Genomic DNA, 19,540 nt, shown 5'->3' on the forward strand with positions numbered 1-19,540 from the left:
CAAAGATGTGTGCAGCTTGGAAAGAATAGACAGAGCTCAGCAGCATGACAGTTAGTTCTTGTCATTTTCCACATGTGGGAATCATATTCAGACATTGAATCCCTAAGCATGCACTATCACATTCTCCAGCCTTTATTCTGGAGGGTTTTTCCTGCAAATACCCAATACTTTCAGGAAGAATAAGCAAGCCTTTTGTTTTTAAAAGCAGATTTCTTTTTAGTTTCCAAACCCTTATTTCCATTTCTACAATTTCTATATTCATTTGCCTCTTCTCCAGACCATTGCGGTAGCCAAATACCCAGCAAGAGCAGTAGTCTCACATACAACTGAAACAATTTTGTACATCAGAACACTTGGGGTAATTGCATTAGCCACACCAGGTGTATGAATGCTCCTCAGGACTGATTCTGAGCACCAAGCATGTGGAGTGCCTAGTGCCTTAGAAATCTGAGCACTGTGCACAAGCCCAGCAATAAAGTGCTTTCTCTCTGGAAATACATGGGGAAACACTCTGAGCAAGGGCTCGTACACAGGAGGAAATTCACTCCAAAGGCACTTGTGAAACAAGTTTTTCAGCAATAGCTTCCTGCCTGCACCTTTTTGAGAGAGTCTTTCTGACATGGTTTGCTGCACTAAGGAAGCCTTAATGGTACTGTTCCACAGCAGTTCAAGAGCCCACACTACCAGCAGAGCAGTGTCCACACAGGGACACTTGGAGATTCAGAGCTGAGCTCTCACTGGAATCACCTCATTATGCAGGAAAAAACCCAAGTCACCCCCCATTACTATCCAGCAGTCAACAACATTGCCAGGCAAACCTTTCCAGCTGTGCTTGGCACAGCAGCCACGCTTCTGTGCTCATTACAGGAGACACAGCAGAAAACTCCACATCCAGGGGCTGCAGAAAGAGCTGGATGCTGTTAAAAGCATTCAGAATCATATTTATGTGCTGCTTGCCTTTATCCATCTGAAAACCAACCAGTCCACACTGCTGAATATCTAGACAATAACAAGGAAAAACATCTGCCTGGGATTCAGACCTTTTTAATTGCTTTTTTTTTCAAGCAAGGCATGGTGAGCCTTCTTTCATTCATTATGTTTGAGTCAGGGTACAAAGGGAAGCTTTCATTTTTCCCGCACTTCTCCAGTGCCAAATTAGCAGCCCACTTTCCTCACAAAAACACCAGAAGTGCCACTCACAGGATAAATCCCCTCCTCACCTTACACATTAATCACCCCACAAACACCAACCACAGGGAGAAATCTTCTGCAGGCACAGGCTCAGAACCAACCTTCTCCTCAAGCTCTCTTTTGGGGACAATATAAAGTTTATCTCCCCTTTTTAGGTGAATGTTTCACACATAAATCCACCCTGCAACTTGAGCACCCACAGATACTCTGTCCTCAACATTATTGATTTCATTTCAAACCTGGCAGAGATTTGTTTCAAGGTATCTCACAAACACTTGCTACAAAAATCAGTCTGTTCCTACAGACTGGACATTCTCAGCATACATTAACCCACTGAACAGAATCCTGTTAATGAGCATAACATAATGAGCATAACACTGAAAGCAGAGTGCACTTTGGTTAGCTTACAGAAAAGGGTAATTACAGCCAGTTAGAGAACAATCTCCCAAGTCACTGGGGAAGGAGGCAATTAAGAATCAGCAGACCTGCCTTCACCCTCTAAGGCACAGCAGCTTTGCTTGAGAGGCAAAAATAACTACTTAGGAGGCTGATATTTCAGTGATGGCAAAGCCTTGCCCTGCCTTTGGGAGACGGGGCTGTGGCTGCTCACAGAGAGCAGAGATTTAGGGACTCTCTGCTAGGCTCTCCAAATGTGCCATGCCCACCCAAATCCCTCAGAAATGCTTTAATACCCAGCCAGTCTCCTGATAACAATATTGGCATGTAACAGTAATCAAACAAGTCAACCTGTGCCTGTGTAATTACTTCCTGCAACCTAAATGTTCTTATTCCCTCACAAAGCCATTTCTCAATTAGGTGCCTCAGGGATATATATATACATATATATATATATGTGTGTGTGTGTGTGTGTGCGTGTGCGTGCGTGTATGTGTGTGTGTATATATAGACACACACACACTTTTATAAAGGGTGGCATCAGCTACAGAAACAGAGATTAGAGAACAGGGTTATTATGGGCTCTGTTTACCACAGAAGATCTCCTAGTCCCTGGTGTTGAAGAAGTTGTGCAAGGTCATGTCTGGCTAAGTAATTAACAGGAACTCAGCAGAGCCACAGAAACCTGTTTTTCCCAGCTTTGTGGAGTTCTATCTTGAGCCTAGCGAGCCTCTGCAAATGAATTTCTCCCTTTCCTGCCTGCCAATATATTATCTCAGCGCTTGATTTTCAAAGGCAAAAGAATTCTTCAGTTAATTTGCAGAAACAGTGAATTTGTGCTCTTGTAAATGATCCTGCTTCCCAGCTACATGAGTCCAGTATCACTGGCATCAGTGATTTGGCAAAAAAACCCTGGAAATGTCTTTTTATGCTGTCTCTGGGAGAGCCACACAGAAAAAATACAAAGCTTTCACCTTTAAAGTTTGCTTTTAACTGAGCACAAAGAGGGCTGCATTTCCCAAACAAGGAGTAAGAGCTTGCTGAAGTATTGCTATTTTTCCTGTTGCCATAGTATGAGCCAGTACAATATTTACTCACCCAGGAAGAGCTCCACGCAGCCACCAGGGTTTTCCAGCACCTTTCACAAATACACTTCCTATTGTTAACCCAAAAGCCCTGCAAGAGCACAGTGCAAGCTAAGGCATTTACCCTTCAATAAATAAAACAAACAAAAAACTACTCTAAATGAAGAAAAAATCTTGAGCTTTTCACTTGGTACCCTCCTCTCAGCTCCAGGATTTAGACTGCAACAAACCTTCTTCCAGGGGGAGTCAGGAACTACCTGTTCCCCTGTCTTATCCCACTCTTCCAGCTGGAGCTGATGAGATAATCAAGGAGAAATTGCCTGTCCCAGCACCACCATATCCCAGAGCCCCCTTCTCTAAAAGCTCCATTTCCCCTTTCTGTAACCCCTCTAATTGTCACTGTAGGGATGGGAGGATCCTGGGACTTTCTGAGCTGCAGTAAAGTGATGGAGCCATGCTTGGGAATGTAATTTCTGTTAGTGCTGACTGCAGGCCTCCCTTCTCCCTGCAGCCTGTCTGCCTTCTCCTGCTGCCTCCCCCTCTGAGCTCCACTTCCTTCAGTGGAAATAACAATTTGTCTCTGACACCCCCTCACTGCCACAGTCTGCTCTTTATCTTTGACCTTCACCATCATTAAAATGCCTGGAACACTTAAAGCCTGTGATTTCTGGCTCGTTTTAGTGTTTTCAAGACAAAAAATCATGTTGGAGTTGCATCCTTCCTGGCAATTCCAAATTAAAAAGTACTGGCACAGCAGGGAGCTGAGCTCAACCACTCCATCTCTCCAGCATATGATTATCCCTGATTTTTGTGCAAGGACAGCTGCTTTTGGGTGGAACTACTGGAAATGTCTGGGCCCCGTCACCAGGCATGGCAGCATGGTCAGTCCTGAGATAAAACACTCACCCTGATACCCTTTTAATCATAATAAGCCCCTTGCAGTAAAGTAGCCATGGCCATGGCCAGCCCAGGGAGAAGCTGAGCCCAGGAAGCCAGAGCAGAGCCAAGCATTAGTCACTGAGGCTGGGTGACACTTCTGTCACCTTCTGAAGCACTTGAGAGTGACACAATGAAGTGGAGTCTGCAGCTCCCATTTTTGGACAGTCTCCAAGTCCTTAAAAATGAATTCAAAAAGCAGCTGAGAGGCATTACATGAAAACTTTAATAATATTTTTTTTTAAATGGGAGTGCCTGCTCCATTCTGCTTCATCAGAGATGACAGTTAATTCAGTATTTTCCTTGTTCAGGTCTCTTGAATCACCCAATTCTTCCTGTAATTTGAGTGTTGAATACCGCTCAAGTGCCTTGTCAAGACACATCAGACAGAATGTTTCATACTTCTTTTGTTTCAACAGGGCCTGTTCTTTCATTCAGAACTTCAGTAGCAGTGTAGTTAAACACCACAATTCCCTTGGCACCAGCAGAACCTGTATTCTTCTCCGTGGCAGCCTGATGGATTGACTGTCTATCCAAGGACCCTCCTGAATTCTAATAGATTTGGGGTTCTCTAGTCTGCCAGCTTTTCCCACTCAAAATTAGGTGGTCTTCAGAGTGTTTTATAGAGTCTTGCCAGAAAACACATTCTGGTGGCTCAAATTTTCCACCTCTTGAATTTATTAAACAATTATCTCCCTAGCAAGATTTTCCTCAATGTTTAAAAACTCACTTGGTATTCTTCTGTCGCAGGGAACACACTGGTTTTTGATCTGTAGGGTTCAATTTGGTATTGTTTGTACAAGCAATTAATCTCAGAATAATCTGTTAAACACAGAATTAATCTCCGATGTTTGGGGGTTTTCCCCCAAGGAAAAAAGTCTAATATTCCACAAAACAACAAATGAATTCTTTTAAAAAGTGAGATAAATCATCCTTCATTCTGGCTATAAGAACTCAAGAGAACTTCATTTTGAAAAGCATTTTAAAATTTGATGTTTTTAAAAACATCACAATCCTTTTTATAATATAGAAATGGCAGGTCTTCCAGGTCAAATTCAGATTTCTGGTGCTCACATCCTGTGCCAAGCTGACTTGTGTCACATTGCTCTTCTACACTTGCACTGATTTCCTGGATTTGTACTCATTTCTTGAATCCTTTCTCCAAACCAATTCTGAAGTCATAGGTTATATCAAAATGGAATATATTTCCAGGATACACGTGGTACTCTATTTAATTTAGCCTCACTTAGGGAATCCACAGGAGCCAAAAAACACATCTGCTTAATATCAGCCCCTCCAGAGACCTGCATTAACCTGAGCTTTAAAACAACACATATTAGTTAAAAAGGAGCCCTAGCAGCTGCTTCCTGCAGAAAACAACACTCTGCAATGATGGAATGGCCTTGTAGAAGAGCCAGGCAGTGCAGACTGCAAGAGCAGTCATAATTATTGCCTTAAAAGCACTTGAAGCAGCAATAAACACATTAGCAGGAGCCCATCCATAATGCAGCTCCTTCAGGAGCAACGTTACTTAAGTGACTTTAAATAAGCCTTTGTCATCCAAATGGGAGCAGGAGGAACACTTGGAGCAAAAGCTCAATTTAGCACTCTTGGCATTATTCAAATGATGTGCAAGTGGCAGTGCCCAGGAAAAGGGTGGGGACAGGGAGGGATGGACAAACAGGGGAGAAACTGAGAAAATCTCCCAGAGAAAATGAGAAATTTGAGACTCCAATTACTTAGCAATAATTAACCAGGAGTTTTCTGTCAACCTCTGTGTCACAATGAAGTATAAAACCAAATATTTGACTATGTCTGGCTTCAAATCCTTAGACATATCCACCCACCTCTATAGCTTTACATACATATCATCACAGAAATTAAGTCTTAGAGTCTTTGTCTTTTCTGTGAATATGGCCAAAGATCCCTTCAGTGACTGCTTTTACTCCCAGTGTTCTACACCTCCACCTGTCTTCTTTCCATCCAGGCAGAAAAAAACCCCAAAAAAGTACTACAGAGTTTTTTTCACCTCATGGGAAATTCTAATATAAGACTATTTAGTAATTTAACTTTGTCATTTTGTGTCAACAAAATTTCTAATGTTAAATATGGTAATTTATAACTTAAATAGTCACACCCATTTTAGAGATAATGTCTTAAGATATAAAGTTAAGTTAGTTAACAATTTCTCTCCAGAAATGTCAGGGAGAAAACAAAACCATTTTTATTCAATTCCATTAAGAATTTAATTTTCAGTACTTACAAGAAAATTAAAGGACAAGCTAATAAGAATTTCCTGCAAACCAGTGTTTTAGTTAAAACACTTCATGGCTTTCTTTAGGAAACAAAGCCATTGATCAAGTATTTTTTTCCTCTTCAGAAGCACAAATTTTAAACGTCCTTTACCAAGCCATGAAAATTTTCTCTCAATATTTGTTAGCCTTCCTCTTGTCTGTGTTTCTGTTCTTTCTCCAAAGTACCAGCACTTTCTTAGTCTGCTGTTCCCATTTCTCATCCAGACAACACGCAAACACAAGTGGGATCTGTGGTGTGGGACACACTCAGCTTCTCTGGCACATCACATCCCTGCTATTTTTAATAATTCTGCCTGGTAAAGGATGAATCCCTTATGTCAGAGTTTAATTTTTTAATGGATGCCATCATTTAATTTGAATTTTAGCATTTCGTTTTGAAAAAACACAAACTAAATCTATTAAATCTAATACCACCTTCCCAATACTTTCTGATCAAGATATGGAAAAATTCAAAGTGTTAAAGGTTAGTATTTTAATTTTCCTTCCATCCTACTTCTTTAGCCATTTATCCCTATACTTATAAATGGGCGGAAAATCCTTCTAAAATGGCAAAGTGACAAGGCAGAGGAAAATGAAGTTTATATTCCTGTTACTTGATCAACATGGATTGCTCCAGTGAAACAGCTTCCCGTGGCAAAATGTTGATTTATGAAATGCACAATGTTTCACTGGAATATGATTCAAACAAAATTGTGTTCTGCCAGCTCATCTGCTCTGGCAGACTAAAGGAAAAGGGGGCAGTTCATAGAATATTAAAAAAATAAACTCCAAAGATCATAATTAAATGTAGCCTTGGAATTGCTGATCTTCCAGAAATTAAAAAATGCAAGTAATTCACACTTTGCTGAGACACTCCTTTAATACAAGAATTTCCCAGGAAATGGATATTTCCGGTTTTGCTGCCTCTTCATTTTAGTTAAAAGACAAAATTATTAACATAGCTTTTACATTACATATTAAATCTAAAATAGCAACACTGAGGCAATTCCTAAAAGTTGTCTCAATATTTCACTTGAACTGCTGGGATTGAATCAGACTCCACTAAAGCCATTGGCTTCAGCACCTGTGTGTTTTTCACCCCAAAACATCAGCCCTTCTAGTAAAAAATGGTATAAAAAATGATGGAATTCACATTTTTGACAGCAGACTGTATTTGCCTGCCTGGCCCAAACCTGATGAAATATTGGCTCTTCAAGCTGTCAGTGATTCTTGATAGCACAAGTGCTTTTTTTGGTGGAGACCCAATTGTTCTTTGAAGGCAGCAAGTTGTACCTGGGGAAAAGCAGCCTGGTGAAGAGCAGGACAAGGGAGACAGGCTCAGGGGATGAGGATCAAAGTGCTTTGTCCATTTTCCAGTAATATTTAATCCCTGAGGGTCACAAGACTGGAGACCTCCTTTGTAATAATATTTACTGTAGGTTTTTCAACAAATTAGCACACATGTTTGGGAATTAATTGAATATACATGCATAAATAAGCATTAATCTATATGAATCTACAATTAATAGAGATTAAATACTCTATAATCTTATTAATTTAGGAGTTCCAGGGACAAGTGTGAACTGCTGAGGCTATGTTCTGCATGGTTAATACTAACAATAATAATAACAATAATGCATTACATTTAAAAAATAGGTTCATCTGTAGAAGGTGAATTCTTTAATAAAAAAGCTCTGCATGTCTCTTCCTAGTAACACATCCCAAGATTTATGTGCATCATAAACAAACATGTCTGTGGTATTATCAAGTGTAATTCCTCTGTATTTGTTATTAGGAAAAGGAATATGGTTTCCCATATGTTTTCCCTCTTATTTCTGCTGTATCTGGGCACAGGCTCCCAGTACATTATCAGGAAACAAAACCCACCCATCCCTGATGTAAATATTGCAAGGTGAGTGTTAAAGACCAGAGGAAATTTTGGGCAGGAAACCTGTGCCTGGGAAGAGCCCACTGTAGGATGGTTAAAACCACCTTTCTGTCTTCAACTGCTCAAAGCCAGCTGAGATTGCACCCACAGAAATATTCTGGATTATTCATTTCACTGGTGACCTAACACATGGGTGTGCTGAACCCCAGCAGAGCAGAGAGGGGGCAAACAAGGGGAATGCACAGCTCAAAGGATAGCTTGAGGTGTAAGGAAGGTTTTCCACTATGGAAAAAAAGCACCCAGCTTTTAGCTCTTTCTCATTTTACAGCTGCAAATTATATCCAGGCTCTGGATGTACACCTTGCCAAATAGACCTGTTGGGCTAGCAGAGCATTACCCAAGCAAAGCCTGTCACAGCAATTCAGTATTTCTCATTTCTAAACAGCTATTCCCATATAATATAAAATTATGGCATTACCCTTCAGCTGTGAGAGTAACAGAATCTCTCACTTCAGAAATGAGTGGAAATTTAGTGTAACAACTATAATTAAAAGCTTGATAGTTTGCGGAACATATTTTTCCCAGTTTAATGATCCTGTGTTACATGAATTCATACTTTACACTACAAGTAGCTACAGTTTTCAATGGGAATATTTAGAGGGAAAAGTGCTGCCTTTAATAATTAAGATCAAAAGCAAGTAGATTTAAAAGTTAACTGCCTCAGCCACTTTCTGGCTGCCACCAAAATGCATATGAATGGCTCTGAAACAGCAATCTGTTGTAAGCAAAAACCAAACCTTCCCCCCCAACCTTTCTGTCTCAATTTAGCACTCTTGGCATTATTCAAATGATGTGCATTGTCTTTTTAAGACAATGCCATACAAGTATTCCATGTGCTGGTGAGATCAGCTCTCCTCCCTGTTCTCACGTGCTGGAGACCTATCACCACAAGGGCTCACAACCAGGGCGCTCCTGGATGTGAATTCAGAGAAAAGCCATGAGTTTCAACTATTAGGAGACTTAGGAAAGGATCACAAACACTGATTTTTCACTGGGTTATTATTGCCATCAGCCATTATTACTCTTGGAAGACATACTGCTCCTCTAGGATGTGCTCAGGGAGCTTGGGAGCAGCTGGCTTGCTGTGGGCACTCACACAGAATCACAGAATAATGAGGTTGGAAGAGACCTCTAAGATCATCGAGTCCAACCTGTGCCCTAACACTTCAACTAGACTATAGCACCAAGTGCCATGTCAGTCTTTTTTTAAACACATCCAGGGATGGTGATTCCACCACCTCCCTGGGAAGAGCATTCCAGTACACATAGAAAAAGGCTGGAAAAGCCATGTAGAAGGGCTTCCTGTTAGCGGGAGTTTCCTCCCTAGGAAGCTACCGCAAGGACTGAAAGATTCCATCACTTTTCCACAATTACATTGCACCACTTGAATTTCTCAAGGTGCAGGTTTGAGTTTTTTGCCAGATTCTATTCCAGAGTGATCTGAGGAGCAGCAGTACTTCAGTTTTTCTCTGAGTATAATTTTCCCACATATAGGAAAGGTGTGGTGATACTTTTGAACATGAAACATTTCCTTTGACTGTTAAAGAGATTTGTTCTCAATTTTACCTGAAATCACCTAATTTTATGAAGAAGTAGCCTACTGAAAGTTCTGCAATGGTTCATTTCAAATGTGCCAGCCTCAGCTGGTGGTCTGGGTTGATTTTGTTGGACAACATACCGGCCTTTCATGTTTCTGGTTCAAGAGAACTGAGTGGAAGTGTAACATGGGCATTGCCATTTAACTTTGGATCTTCCAGCCTCCTCCTCTGGACAGCTCACTATGCTGTCTTCATGCTGGGAAGGATAATAAAGCAGTGGTAAGCAGGAGGATTTTCTGGGATGGAGGGATTTTAAACCTATCCTGAAGGACAATAAAGGCTTTAGTTCCCTCTGCACTGAACCTGATGGAGCAGGGGGTGGCAGAAGCACTCTGATCTCTGGTGAAAGAGATGCAGTGTAAAGCAAGAACATTTGCCTGGAAATTCCCTTTTCGTTCCACAGAAACATCCAATTCTAGTTATCAAAACACTGAAGCCAGCTCCCTGGATAATGGAAGGCAGCATCACAAAGAAGGAAGAAAGGTCAGAGAAGTTAAGCTCTGCCAGACAAGTATCAAGCATCTCAAAAATATTAAAAAGCAACACTTAATCCTAGTGGTTTTTAAAGCACACCCTTACTCATCAAGATTCTGCAAAATGAAAGTTTCACAATAACCAAGGAAAACAGTTCTCCAGACTTCCCTGGAGGCCGATTTTTATGGAGAGGGTGGGCAATGGGCAGACTCACACAGGGAAAAGCCCCAAACATGGAGGCACTCTCTTAAAGCCACAGGACACATCCATCCTTGTGCCAGCACGCCCATTCTGAGCCCTGAAGGACACATCTCAGTTCAGGATGTATCACCTGCTCCAATCTCTCCTCTATGATTGAATGTGTGCAGAAAAAAACCCCTTAATTCCCCACCACAAAGCATATACAGCAGGTAGTTTTTGAGCAGTAAATTTAAGGCAGGGATTTGACATTGCTGGTAGGTGCTCAGAATTTTGAGATGAATGTACATGATGAGAACTTGAAGAAAGTTTTATTTTTGTGACAAGCTATCCAAGTGAATGATTTCCAAGGGCAGTGAAGGAACAGAAAACCACTCTGATTAAACCTTAGTAGATCCAAGTCCATAAATTAAAGAAGATAAATAAGGTAGCCTCCATTAGTCTGGCCTTTAAATAATTTATAGCAACTGAGTACCCACCTGTAACAGATTGTAGAGCTTATTTGTAATTTATTTTTTTTTTTTTTGCTTAAGAAAACAAGTCTGAAGCACCAAAACACAAGAAAAAGAAAGAATATACAACTCAACCAAAATGCAGTTGTTGCTGTTACTTGTCTTTTACCCTATATTTGTACTGCACCAAGGAGAGAGAGGGACTTTGATCCTTTTTTTTGGGCATGGCCTAATCATGACCTGAGCTAACTAATGAGCAGTGTGGGTTTTAGGTGGGTGACATGCAGCACAGTGACTGACACCAGCACAATTTTCTGCCACAGGACCACTATGGCTCAGCAACCATTTTTTATTAACGTACTACTTTAGACCTTGATGTTGTCCCTGTAAAGCCTTGAGATGGTTTTGCCATTCAATTTGTATTTTAGGGATTAATTTTGTGATTGATCAGAGCTGACATGTGGACTCTGTCCCTGCCTTTTGGGCCTCTTTCTTGGGAGCTCTACAGTGGAATTAGAGAGAGACAAACCCCACCTGCCTTGTGCAGATTGGATATGGGGAAATAGAGCATCTCTTCTTTATTTCATGGAGCTGTTGTGCTGGCCAGGCTGAACTGCAGCCACAGGGAGCAGAGCCACTGAAATCAAAACAAGCATTCCTGATCATGTTGTTTCAAAAACTGGACCAATAATCCTTGATCTCCCACTGGCAGATTGCCTTCCCCTGATTCCCCTGCCTGAAGAGTCATTCCTCAAGAGATTTCTATCACTGGAGATGCTTAAACTTCTCAAAAGTCAGAACTGATAAGAAATAATCTCTAAACCCCCTCGCTGCTCTGCTCCAAGTGCCACCAGCTCCTGACCCTGCTGCATGGACCTGCAGGGAGGGATCCTGCTCAGCCTTGGGCTTGTGCCAGCAGCTCCCCACAGCCCAGGGGATTGCCCCCTGCTCTCAGCTTGGGCACAGGCTGGCTTTTCCCCTCCGAGCACTTGGCAGCACATTTGGTTAGTATTCCTAGAAAATCCTTCAGCATCAGCAGTGATTGATACTGGAGACCCTCAGTGCTGCCCCAAACAGGCTGTAAATCTTCTCTCTTCTGACACAGAGCAGCAATCACTGCTGGCAGGGAGCCACTGCAGCCACTCCCTGCTCCTGCAGCTCCTGCAGCAGCTCCTGTGGATGCTCCCAGCCAGGCCTAATGCCTTTGATCCTCCCCAGAATGAGAGCAATTGCCTTAATTCATCTGTGTGGCCCTGTTAAAATAAACCCTGCTTCTTAGTCAGGCTCCCTATTTTCCATTCATACTTTCTGCCCTGTTAGACTGTCCCGCTGCTCTTCATTTGAGCTTTTTGCTGCTAGATGCTCTAACAAGGCCAGGAAATCCTTTTTCCAAGAAGAGAGACTGGATGATTGCCATGGATATTTTTATGTATGTGTGCACCCACACTTGAGCAGTTGGTCAGGGTGCTCTCATTGCCAGGCTGTGTCACACTCAGCATCATCTCTTCTAATACTAAATCAAGAGCCACCTCCTGAGTTCTCAGGGATGTTATTCACCACTTAGTCATCAGCAAGTAGTAAATTTGCTGCAGGATCCCCCCATTCATCTCCTTCTGCTGCAACTGGTTGAACCTCTACTGGGACAGATGCACTCCTCTAGGTCAAATTAAATGCAGGTAGGCTCCTGACAGTTTTCTGACTTCAGGACAGAGTTACAGCACAGCAGCAGAAACAGATCTGATAAAGTAGGTTATTCCATTCAAGAAGTAAAAACATCTTTTTTCCTGTTTCCAATAAACATACTACACAAGTATTTGCAAATCATCACCTGTTTCTTGCTTCAAAGAAACCCACCTATCCTGTCAGACCTCACACAAAGGCAGCAAACACCAGGGAAATGCTGAACAGGCTCAGGTAATAGCTCTACAATGAAAAATAGATCTGCAGCCAGAGCTGGCTGTGTTCAGCCCCAGCTGAGAGCTCCCTGTTAATTATTTATATGGCACTATGGATTAGCAGGCTGCTTCACAGGAATAAAAACAGAAGGAAATGCAGTCCCAGCCCTAGGGAAGGCAGGGCCAAAGCCCTGGCTGTGCCCAGTGCTCTGCAGCCAGCACTGGGAGTGGCACCATTTGCAGGAAGGACTGGGTGAGAAGCGTCTCCAGGTCTGTGAGGTTTGGCAGTTTCCCTCTGATCCAGGCCCTGCAATTCCAGTCAGGTTTGGCATAGGGTACAGGACAAGTGATTTCAAAATCCCATTAAAGATTTTACTAACACCAATGCCTAAACTGCTTTCAAACTCTGGCCACTAAGTCAGTAATGTGGATTCTTGCTAATTCCTACACTCTGGTATTATCTGCTATAAGCATGGGAAGCTGGCTAAAATCCTCACCACACAGAAATCATCAACTCAGCTTCCCTGGGCTTAAAAATTCCTCAGCAAGCTGAGTTTTAACAAGTGCAGATACAGCTGAGTTGATTGTCCCCCTTATGACAGAAATTTATGGTCCAATCTCAAAGCTGAAAATAAGGAACTTAAAATCCCGGTCTTGCAGTGACCCCATCAGTAATGTCAGGCTAGACATCACTTTTTTACTGACAGCTTTCCTGTCGGAAAATAGCAGTGGCTAGTTATTTCACACCTTCCTTACAGTCATTACTATGATTTTAACTGCGTTGTGGTATTCCTATCAATTCCAATTCCACCAGCTTTGAAAATTGCCAAGACCACAGCACACTTAGTCAGACTTTTTTATCCTAGCATAGATTTCAGGGAGGGAGCAAGAGCAGGAAGAGGCAATCAAAAAATCACATCCTGACAGCAGCTGCTTGCAGTGCAATGAAATATTGCTGGAAATACTCTTTGCTTTTTCTTTTTTCCTTCCAAAAATTTCAGCTGGAAATTTAGAGTAAAAACTATTACTTTGTAGCCCTCCAGCTTTGCACAGACCAGCAGCAAATTGCTGCACAGAACAGCTTGGGAATGAACCACAGGGCTATGTAGCTGCACAAACATTAAGGACATGTTAGGGACAAAAATGAATAAATGCATTAAAAAGTTGTTATTAATACCATGTTCTTGGTATTAGTAACAACTATGTGCCACAGAAGCCTGAGAAAACTGTCTGGAAGTGAAAAACAATTTTGGTTGGAAGGAATTTCTGGAGGTGATCTAATCTAAGCCCCAGCTCAAAGCAGAGGTAATGTTAAAGTTATGTATGTGCAAATATTTGCACGTATTTTCTGCCCACAGTATAGATAAATAAAAAGTATTGTGTATATGGTGAGCATATCCATATTTTATACACACACCAAAGAGCAGAAACTTGCAGCAGTGCAATCACTATCCAGCACTAGGATCTGCTCCCAAATGAACAACAACTTTGAGTAATGGCAAGAGAGCCCATTTTTGACAAGATTCTCAGTCATACCCCTCAGAAGGCGATGGGACAGCGTAACCTTGGCCAGCACCCCTGGGAAGCCAGGCACTGGCACATCCTCCTGTGCCAGAAACACTTCCTCAAACAGTCTGTGCAAGTCAAATAACTCAGGATGACAACAAATTACAGATACACTGCAAAGCAGGGATATCCAACTTCCCCTCCTTGCCTAGATCTCCTTCCAGACTGAGTGAAGAACTTCCTCATCTGCCCTACCCATTGTGCATCCTCACCAGGAGACTCTGCAGTAAATTGGGATGGGGTTTCCTTGGGCAGCTTTCCCTCGTGGAATGCCCCAGAGCACCACAACCACACAGATCCTGCCATGGACCTCCAAGATCTGGAGGTTTTGCTGCTTCCCAAAATTCACATTCACAGCATTGTCTCTGGAAGGGCACAGGTATGAGCAGGAGCCCTAATGAAATGCCAGGCTGGCTGCTCCACGCTGGGGAAATGTTCAGTCCTGCAAATCTTATATTCCTCCTGTGCTTTTCCTGATGCTCTGTTTCTGGCAATGTTCCTGAGACACCTCTGAGTGTCAGGAGTTTGGTTCTACTTTGCAGAAATAATGTTTAGAGGTGTCATAAAGATGTTCTGACAGCTGCAGTTTTCAAGCTAAACAATGTCTACATCTCAGAGACTTTCAGGATTTTTCCTCCAAAACTAGACTAAGTTTTCACCAGCTGATCTCACAGGCACTGATCCTTTCTTTCCCAAGAGCCTTTCTTGTCTCTAATGCTGTTACCTGCTGTGGGAACAGAATGAAAGGCATATGAAACAATACTGGCTAATAGAATACTAGAAGAAGGACAAGGATCTGTGCATCAATTCCCATAATGAATCCTTTTTTGGTTTAACTGAAGTTTCAGTGAGCACCAGTCCCTGTCTGTGCAGTTGCACACACACCAGCCCACAGCTGCATGTACATCTGTCTCCCTACAAACAGCCCCAACATGGAGCCCCAATATCTGCCTCACTTTCCCCAATAAAAATATGAGATTCCATTGTGCTAGCTCAATCCATGTGGCATCTGTCCCCCTCACCCCAAACACCACTGCCCATGCAAGGAAGGGCTCGTGCTTTAGCAGCTCTATTGATCCACTCAGACCTTCGGGTGGGGAGGAAAACCTCTTTAATTACTTTGGCTGATTTTCAAGTTCTGTTTTGCCTTAACAATATCTTCAGAAATCCAGTATGCATTTTAGCATTGTTATCGCTTAACTTAGATTTGGAGTTTTGCTCCCTAGAGAGGCACCTTCTACCTCAGCCTGGCCAGCCCATGCTTGGCATCAAAATCACACAGTGTCATTCATTTGCCTTCTCTTAGGATTTGATAACCTCTACACTTCCCTCAGCCAGAGGTGTTTTGACCTTTAATTAAAAGGAAAATTTGTTGTCTTCCACTCAGAAGGCAGCAAATAATGAACTCATTAAAATGAGGTTACTGTTCAGGCCTTAGAGCAATAAGAGCCAAAGTCTCATTAGCAGCTAACAATCCAGAACATAGCACGTAAATAAACTTAATTTGGCAGAGCAAAATGCCTTGGTGCATTAAATTTGAGCAGAATCAAATGTTTACAGTCAATGATGTCTGGGGCATGAAGTTTTAATGTACTTAATGAAGGAAAGCAAATTGCTTCTTATTAGGCATGAAATGTTCCTGCAGAAATTGCCCCAAAAAGTTTATTATGTAAATGAGGGATAGAGTTAGAATTAACAAGGACATAGCAGGGAAATATCAACTTCTTCCTAATAGACGCACCAGTTATGAGGAATAAAGACACAGCAACTTCAAATTTAGAAAAGGTAATTATATGGATTAATGTAAAAAGCTACTGAATGCAATATAATGAAGAAACTGTATTTTGTGAGTGTCAGAGAAAAGCTTCACTGACAAAGCAAAGAATCAATTAATCAAGTTAAATCCATGAGTTTTGAGAGATTCCAGGCAATTAAGGGCTTGTATTTGAAAGTGCAGCTTAGATTACCTTAGAAAAAGCCCTGGCTTTGTTTAGCCAGGCACAGAAACGTGCCTGTTTGTCCCTGCAATGTGTACTCCGTGGCTCTTTCCCTGGAAAGTGATAATTAGTAAGCATGATCTATTCAGCTGTCCAAAAATAACCACCTGTGGTTCGACAGGGAATGCTGGTTTTACTTCCACAGGCATGCAGTGGCGACAGGGGTGGGATGGAGGGCACTGAGCCCCCAGGGAAGGGGGGGATACCTGTGAAGCCAAGGACAGCAGGCAGAGTGGGAATAGCTGTGTGGCACCTGGCCTTGGAAAGGGAACAGCTTTCCAGCTGTTAAAATTCAATAGCCCTTCCCCACCTTGCAGAGCCTTCAGAATCAAATAAAATATATACCTTCTGCCTCCCATGGAGCCCGTGCAAAGATAGGGATGGCAAACCCTAATCACCTAAAAAGTTGTTCCATATTAAGGGTGTGGAATAAATGAATGCCCTTCCTCCACACAGACAAGCAGTGACAAAATAAGTTTGGACAATATCTTCTTAGCATTAAAAGGAGGGGAGGTCATGACAGCAAAATTGAGCTGCATATTATATAAATTAATATGCATATATGGAAATTGAAATGGCAAGAAAAAAGCCTTTAGGACCAAGCCAAAGCCAGTTTGAGTGACAGATTTGCCCTTTAGACAGAGGAAAAAGCTTGACACGCTGCAGGTTCCAGGATTTACATCTTAATCCTCGCTCTGTGTTTTTAATGAGCCTGGCTGGGTTGGAAGGCTCTGCCTATCCTGCAGCTCTGTCATCTTGCTGAGATGTGAGGGGAGCAGGAGAGGAGCCCAGGTGATGAAATGACGTTTGTTCCCTGCCCCTTCTCCTACTGCACCTTAAGCGATGATAATTTCTCAAGATGTTCTTCCCTCAAAGGAAAATTAAATTGATTTTGCTCAGCCCATAAGTCTTTCTCAACATATCTAAAAGGCTCTAGATAGCTTGGAAAGTTATGTTCTAAGATATAACGACTCTGATTCTATGCTTCTGACTTTAATGGTGTCAATTTAGTGATGGTTTTTACCAGCTGGGGATTTTCCTCAATGTCTCAGCTACCAGTGGTGTTCATCTCCGAGGTTTTGCATTTTAGTGAATGTTTACTTGTTATACATTGTGTAAATATAGTCCCACATGTGAAATTGTCACAGGATTGAAATAATCAACTTACTAAATGTCTGGCAAAATAGGCTGGAAACCATACAACCACCTTAATATTTAATGCTAAAGCACAAGATTTACTGTCATAAGATTGCTTTATTTCCTTCAGCAAGGAGAGGAATTTGCTTGGTGACTGTTGCAGCTGAGAAACACCATCTCAATTTTACATCTTCCTTGCCACCCTAAGCATGTTTCTATTTTAAAAAATCAAGGCAGACGCACCCTGCCTGGAAGTCTCTTGTATTACACTCACACACCTCAGCTGCTTAAACCCTGCTTTCATGGTTTATCCTGCACTGGAGATAGTTCTGGTTTCTGGTCCTTGCTTAAATTAGACCAAAAAACTATTTTCCTACACAATTAAGGGAAATTAAGGCCAGACAGAATGTAATTTTTTCAAATGAAGGATATTAGCTGGGCTGGGGTAGGGTGTAAACCACTGCAACCATTTTATCTTTGAACTCTACAAGAACATGAAGGTCCAATCAATAGGAGTGTTATTAATAGATAATAGGAAAAGTTCTCAAGGGCCACATAATGGAGGCACAGAAAATTGATGGAAACAGAATTTATAACCTATTCAGCATTGGCAAGGCCAATAGGGAGAGAAATGCACTCCCCATCTCACATGCAGCACCCCCAAATTCCAGGGGCTGGGAACCCAAAGCAGATCTGCACACAAGGAGCAGCTCCAGGAGCAGTGCAGAGCTAACAACCAGTAGTAAACATCAAGTAAAGCTCACACAGGCTTAAGCATCTCCTTTTTCCTAGGAGCTGGAATATATGTCCAGAACAAAAATTAGACAAGTGGCCAAGACTATTTCTTCCATAAGCAGCACCCTTTCCTTCCTTTAATTTCCAGTGGGCTTATCTTAGCTTGGATGAGAGAATAAACATAAACATTAATTAAATTTAAAATGCATTTATGACATGGACACAACTTCTACCACAGCCAAACCTGAAGCTTTGCTCATTCCCACTTAAGCCTGAATTTGCTATTCAGACGAAGCCCAAAATGGTGCTGCAGGTAAGTAAATCCCAACACCTTCATGCCTAGATGATGAGTAGTACTCCTAATTTTATTTTGGTGTTTAAGCATATTTTCTCAAGCTTCACTAATGAAGTGAGCCAGTATATTGCTGCCTCTGAGTGGCTGGATTCAAGTCCTGCCATGGATCAGTGCTCCAGGGGAAAACATCCTGGGCCAAGGCACAGAACCATCACCTCCTTGGACACTCAGGCACTCCCACTACCTTTCCTAGCCCATCAAACCCTCATGGAGCATTAAGCTCTCTGTAATAGTCCTATAAAAAAAGGTGAGCCCAAAATAGTATTAATTTTTCTAAATCCATGTTCATTTCTTATTTATTTCAGGCTTTACTAGAGACTCAAAATTTACTGCGCACTCAGGTTGCAAATTTTACCTTCAACCTTGGATTTTCAGGAAAATTTTACCACACAGGTAAGAAGGAACTTCATGCAGTTAAATAGGTGACAGAATTTAAAATGTAGCTTTAAACATTCCCTTTCTAAATATTCAGAGGCTCTGAGACATGATTTTCCCAATCTTTTATATTTCAGCATACCTATCACACCTGAAAAACCTTACTCTGTCTCCTGAGGAATTAGAGAGATCTCTGCAATCACTTTGCCTCCCTTATAACACTAACATTTACCACCACACATCTTTCAGGAAAACACCAAGGGCATCCTTGTGTACCTGAGCAGCTCATCCATAGTGTGTCTTTACCCCTTTGGACACTGAAATGGTGGAACATCTATTGATTCTTCATTAAAATGGAAAGCATTATGCTTCCTCTTGTTTGGGTTTTGTTATAGTAAAAGCGCAAACTTTTATTAGGTGTATATCTAAATTTACAAAAAAATTAATGGGGAAAAGTAGGATTTTTTTCAAGAACCACACTCTCCTTCAGAAGTTAATAAGGCACTAAATTTTACTTTGACCTAAATCTACAATCTCTGCTTGTAGTTCTTTATGTATTTCAAATACCCACCTGTTTCCTCTCCATCCCTAACTTGGGCTTATCAAAGAGACCCTCAGCTGCCTCACAAACTCCATTTTCTCCCTACTCTGTCCCATTTTGAAAGCCTGGGTTAAGTTTCTTCCCTTGCCCATGCCCGAGTGACTGCAAGTGAAGCACAAACCCCAAAACCAGCCAGCAGTCACTCCCAAAATGCAGGGCACAGAGGGAGCAGCCATCAGGCCTTTCTTTTCAGTATGGAATTCTCCAGTAAACAAGGTTGTTTTCTTTTTCCTGAAGCACTCCCATCATAGGAGAGCAGCTTCCTTAGAACTTGCAGAGTGCTGCAAAGAGGGGAGCAAAGGGATTC

General features: G+C 41.8%; 1 protein-coding gene across 3 annotated transcripts in view; it reads left to right on the forward strand.

Moving 5' to 3' along the window:
- Positions 1-19,540, forward strand: part of LOC129120395 (bifunctional heparan sulfate N-deacetylase/N-sulfotransferase 4) — a 65,548-nt gene that overhangs the window by 16,044 nt on the left and 29,964 nt on the right. For all 3 annotated transcript variants that reach the window (XM_077176789.1, XM_077176788.1, XM_054632982.2), the window contains exon 3: positions 18,563-18,650. In XM_077176789.1, the coding sequence (XP_077032904.1) occupies positions 18,563-18,650 (88 nt within the window). The remainder of the gene's footprint in view (positions 1-18,562; positions 18,651-19,540) is intronic.

The sequence above is a fragment of the Agelaius phoeniceus genome, chromosome 4, assembly GCF_051311805.1.
Source record: "Agelaius phoeniceus isolate bAgePho1 chromosome 4, bAgePho1.hap1, whole genome shotgun sequence".
Taxonomy (NCBI): Eukaryota; Metazoa; Chordata; class Aves; order Passeriformes; family Icteridae; genus Agelaius; species Agelaius phoeniceus.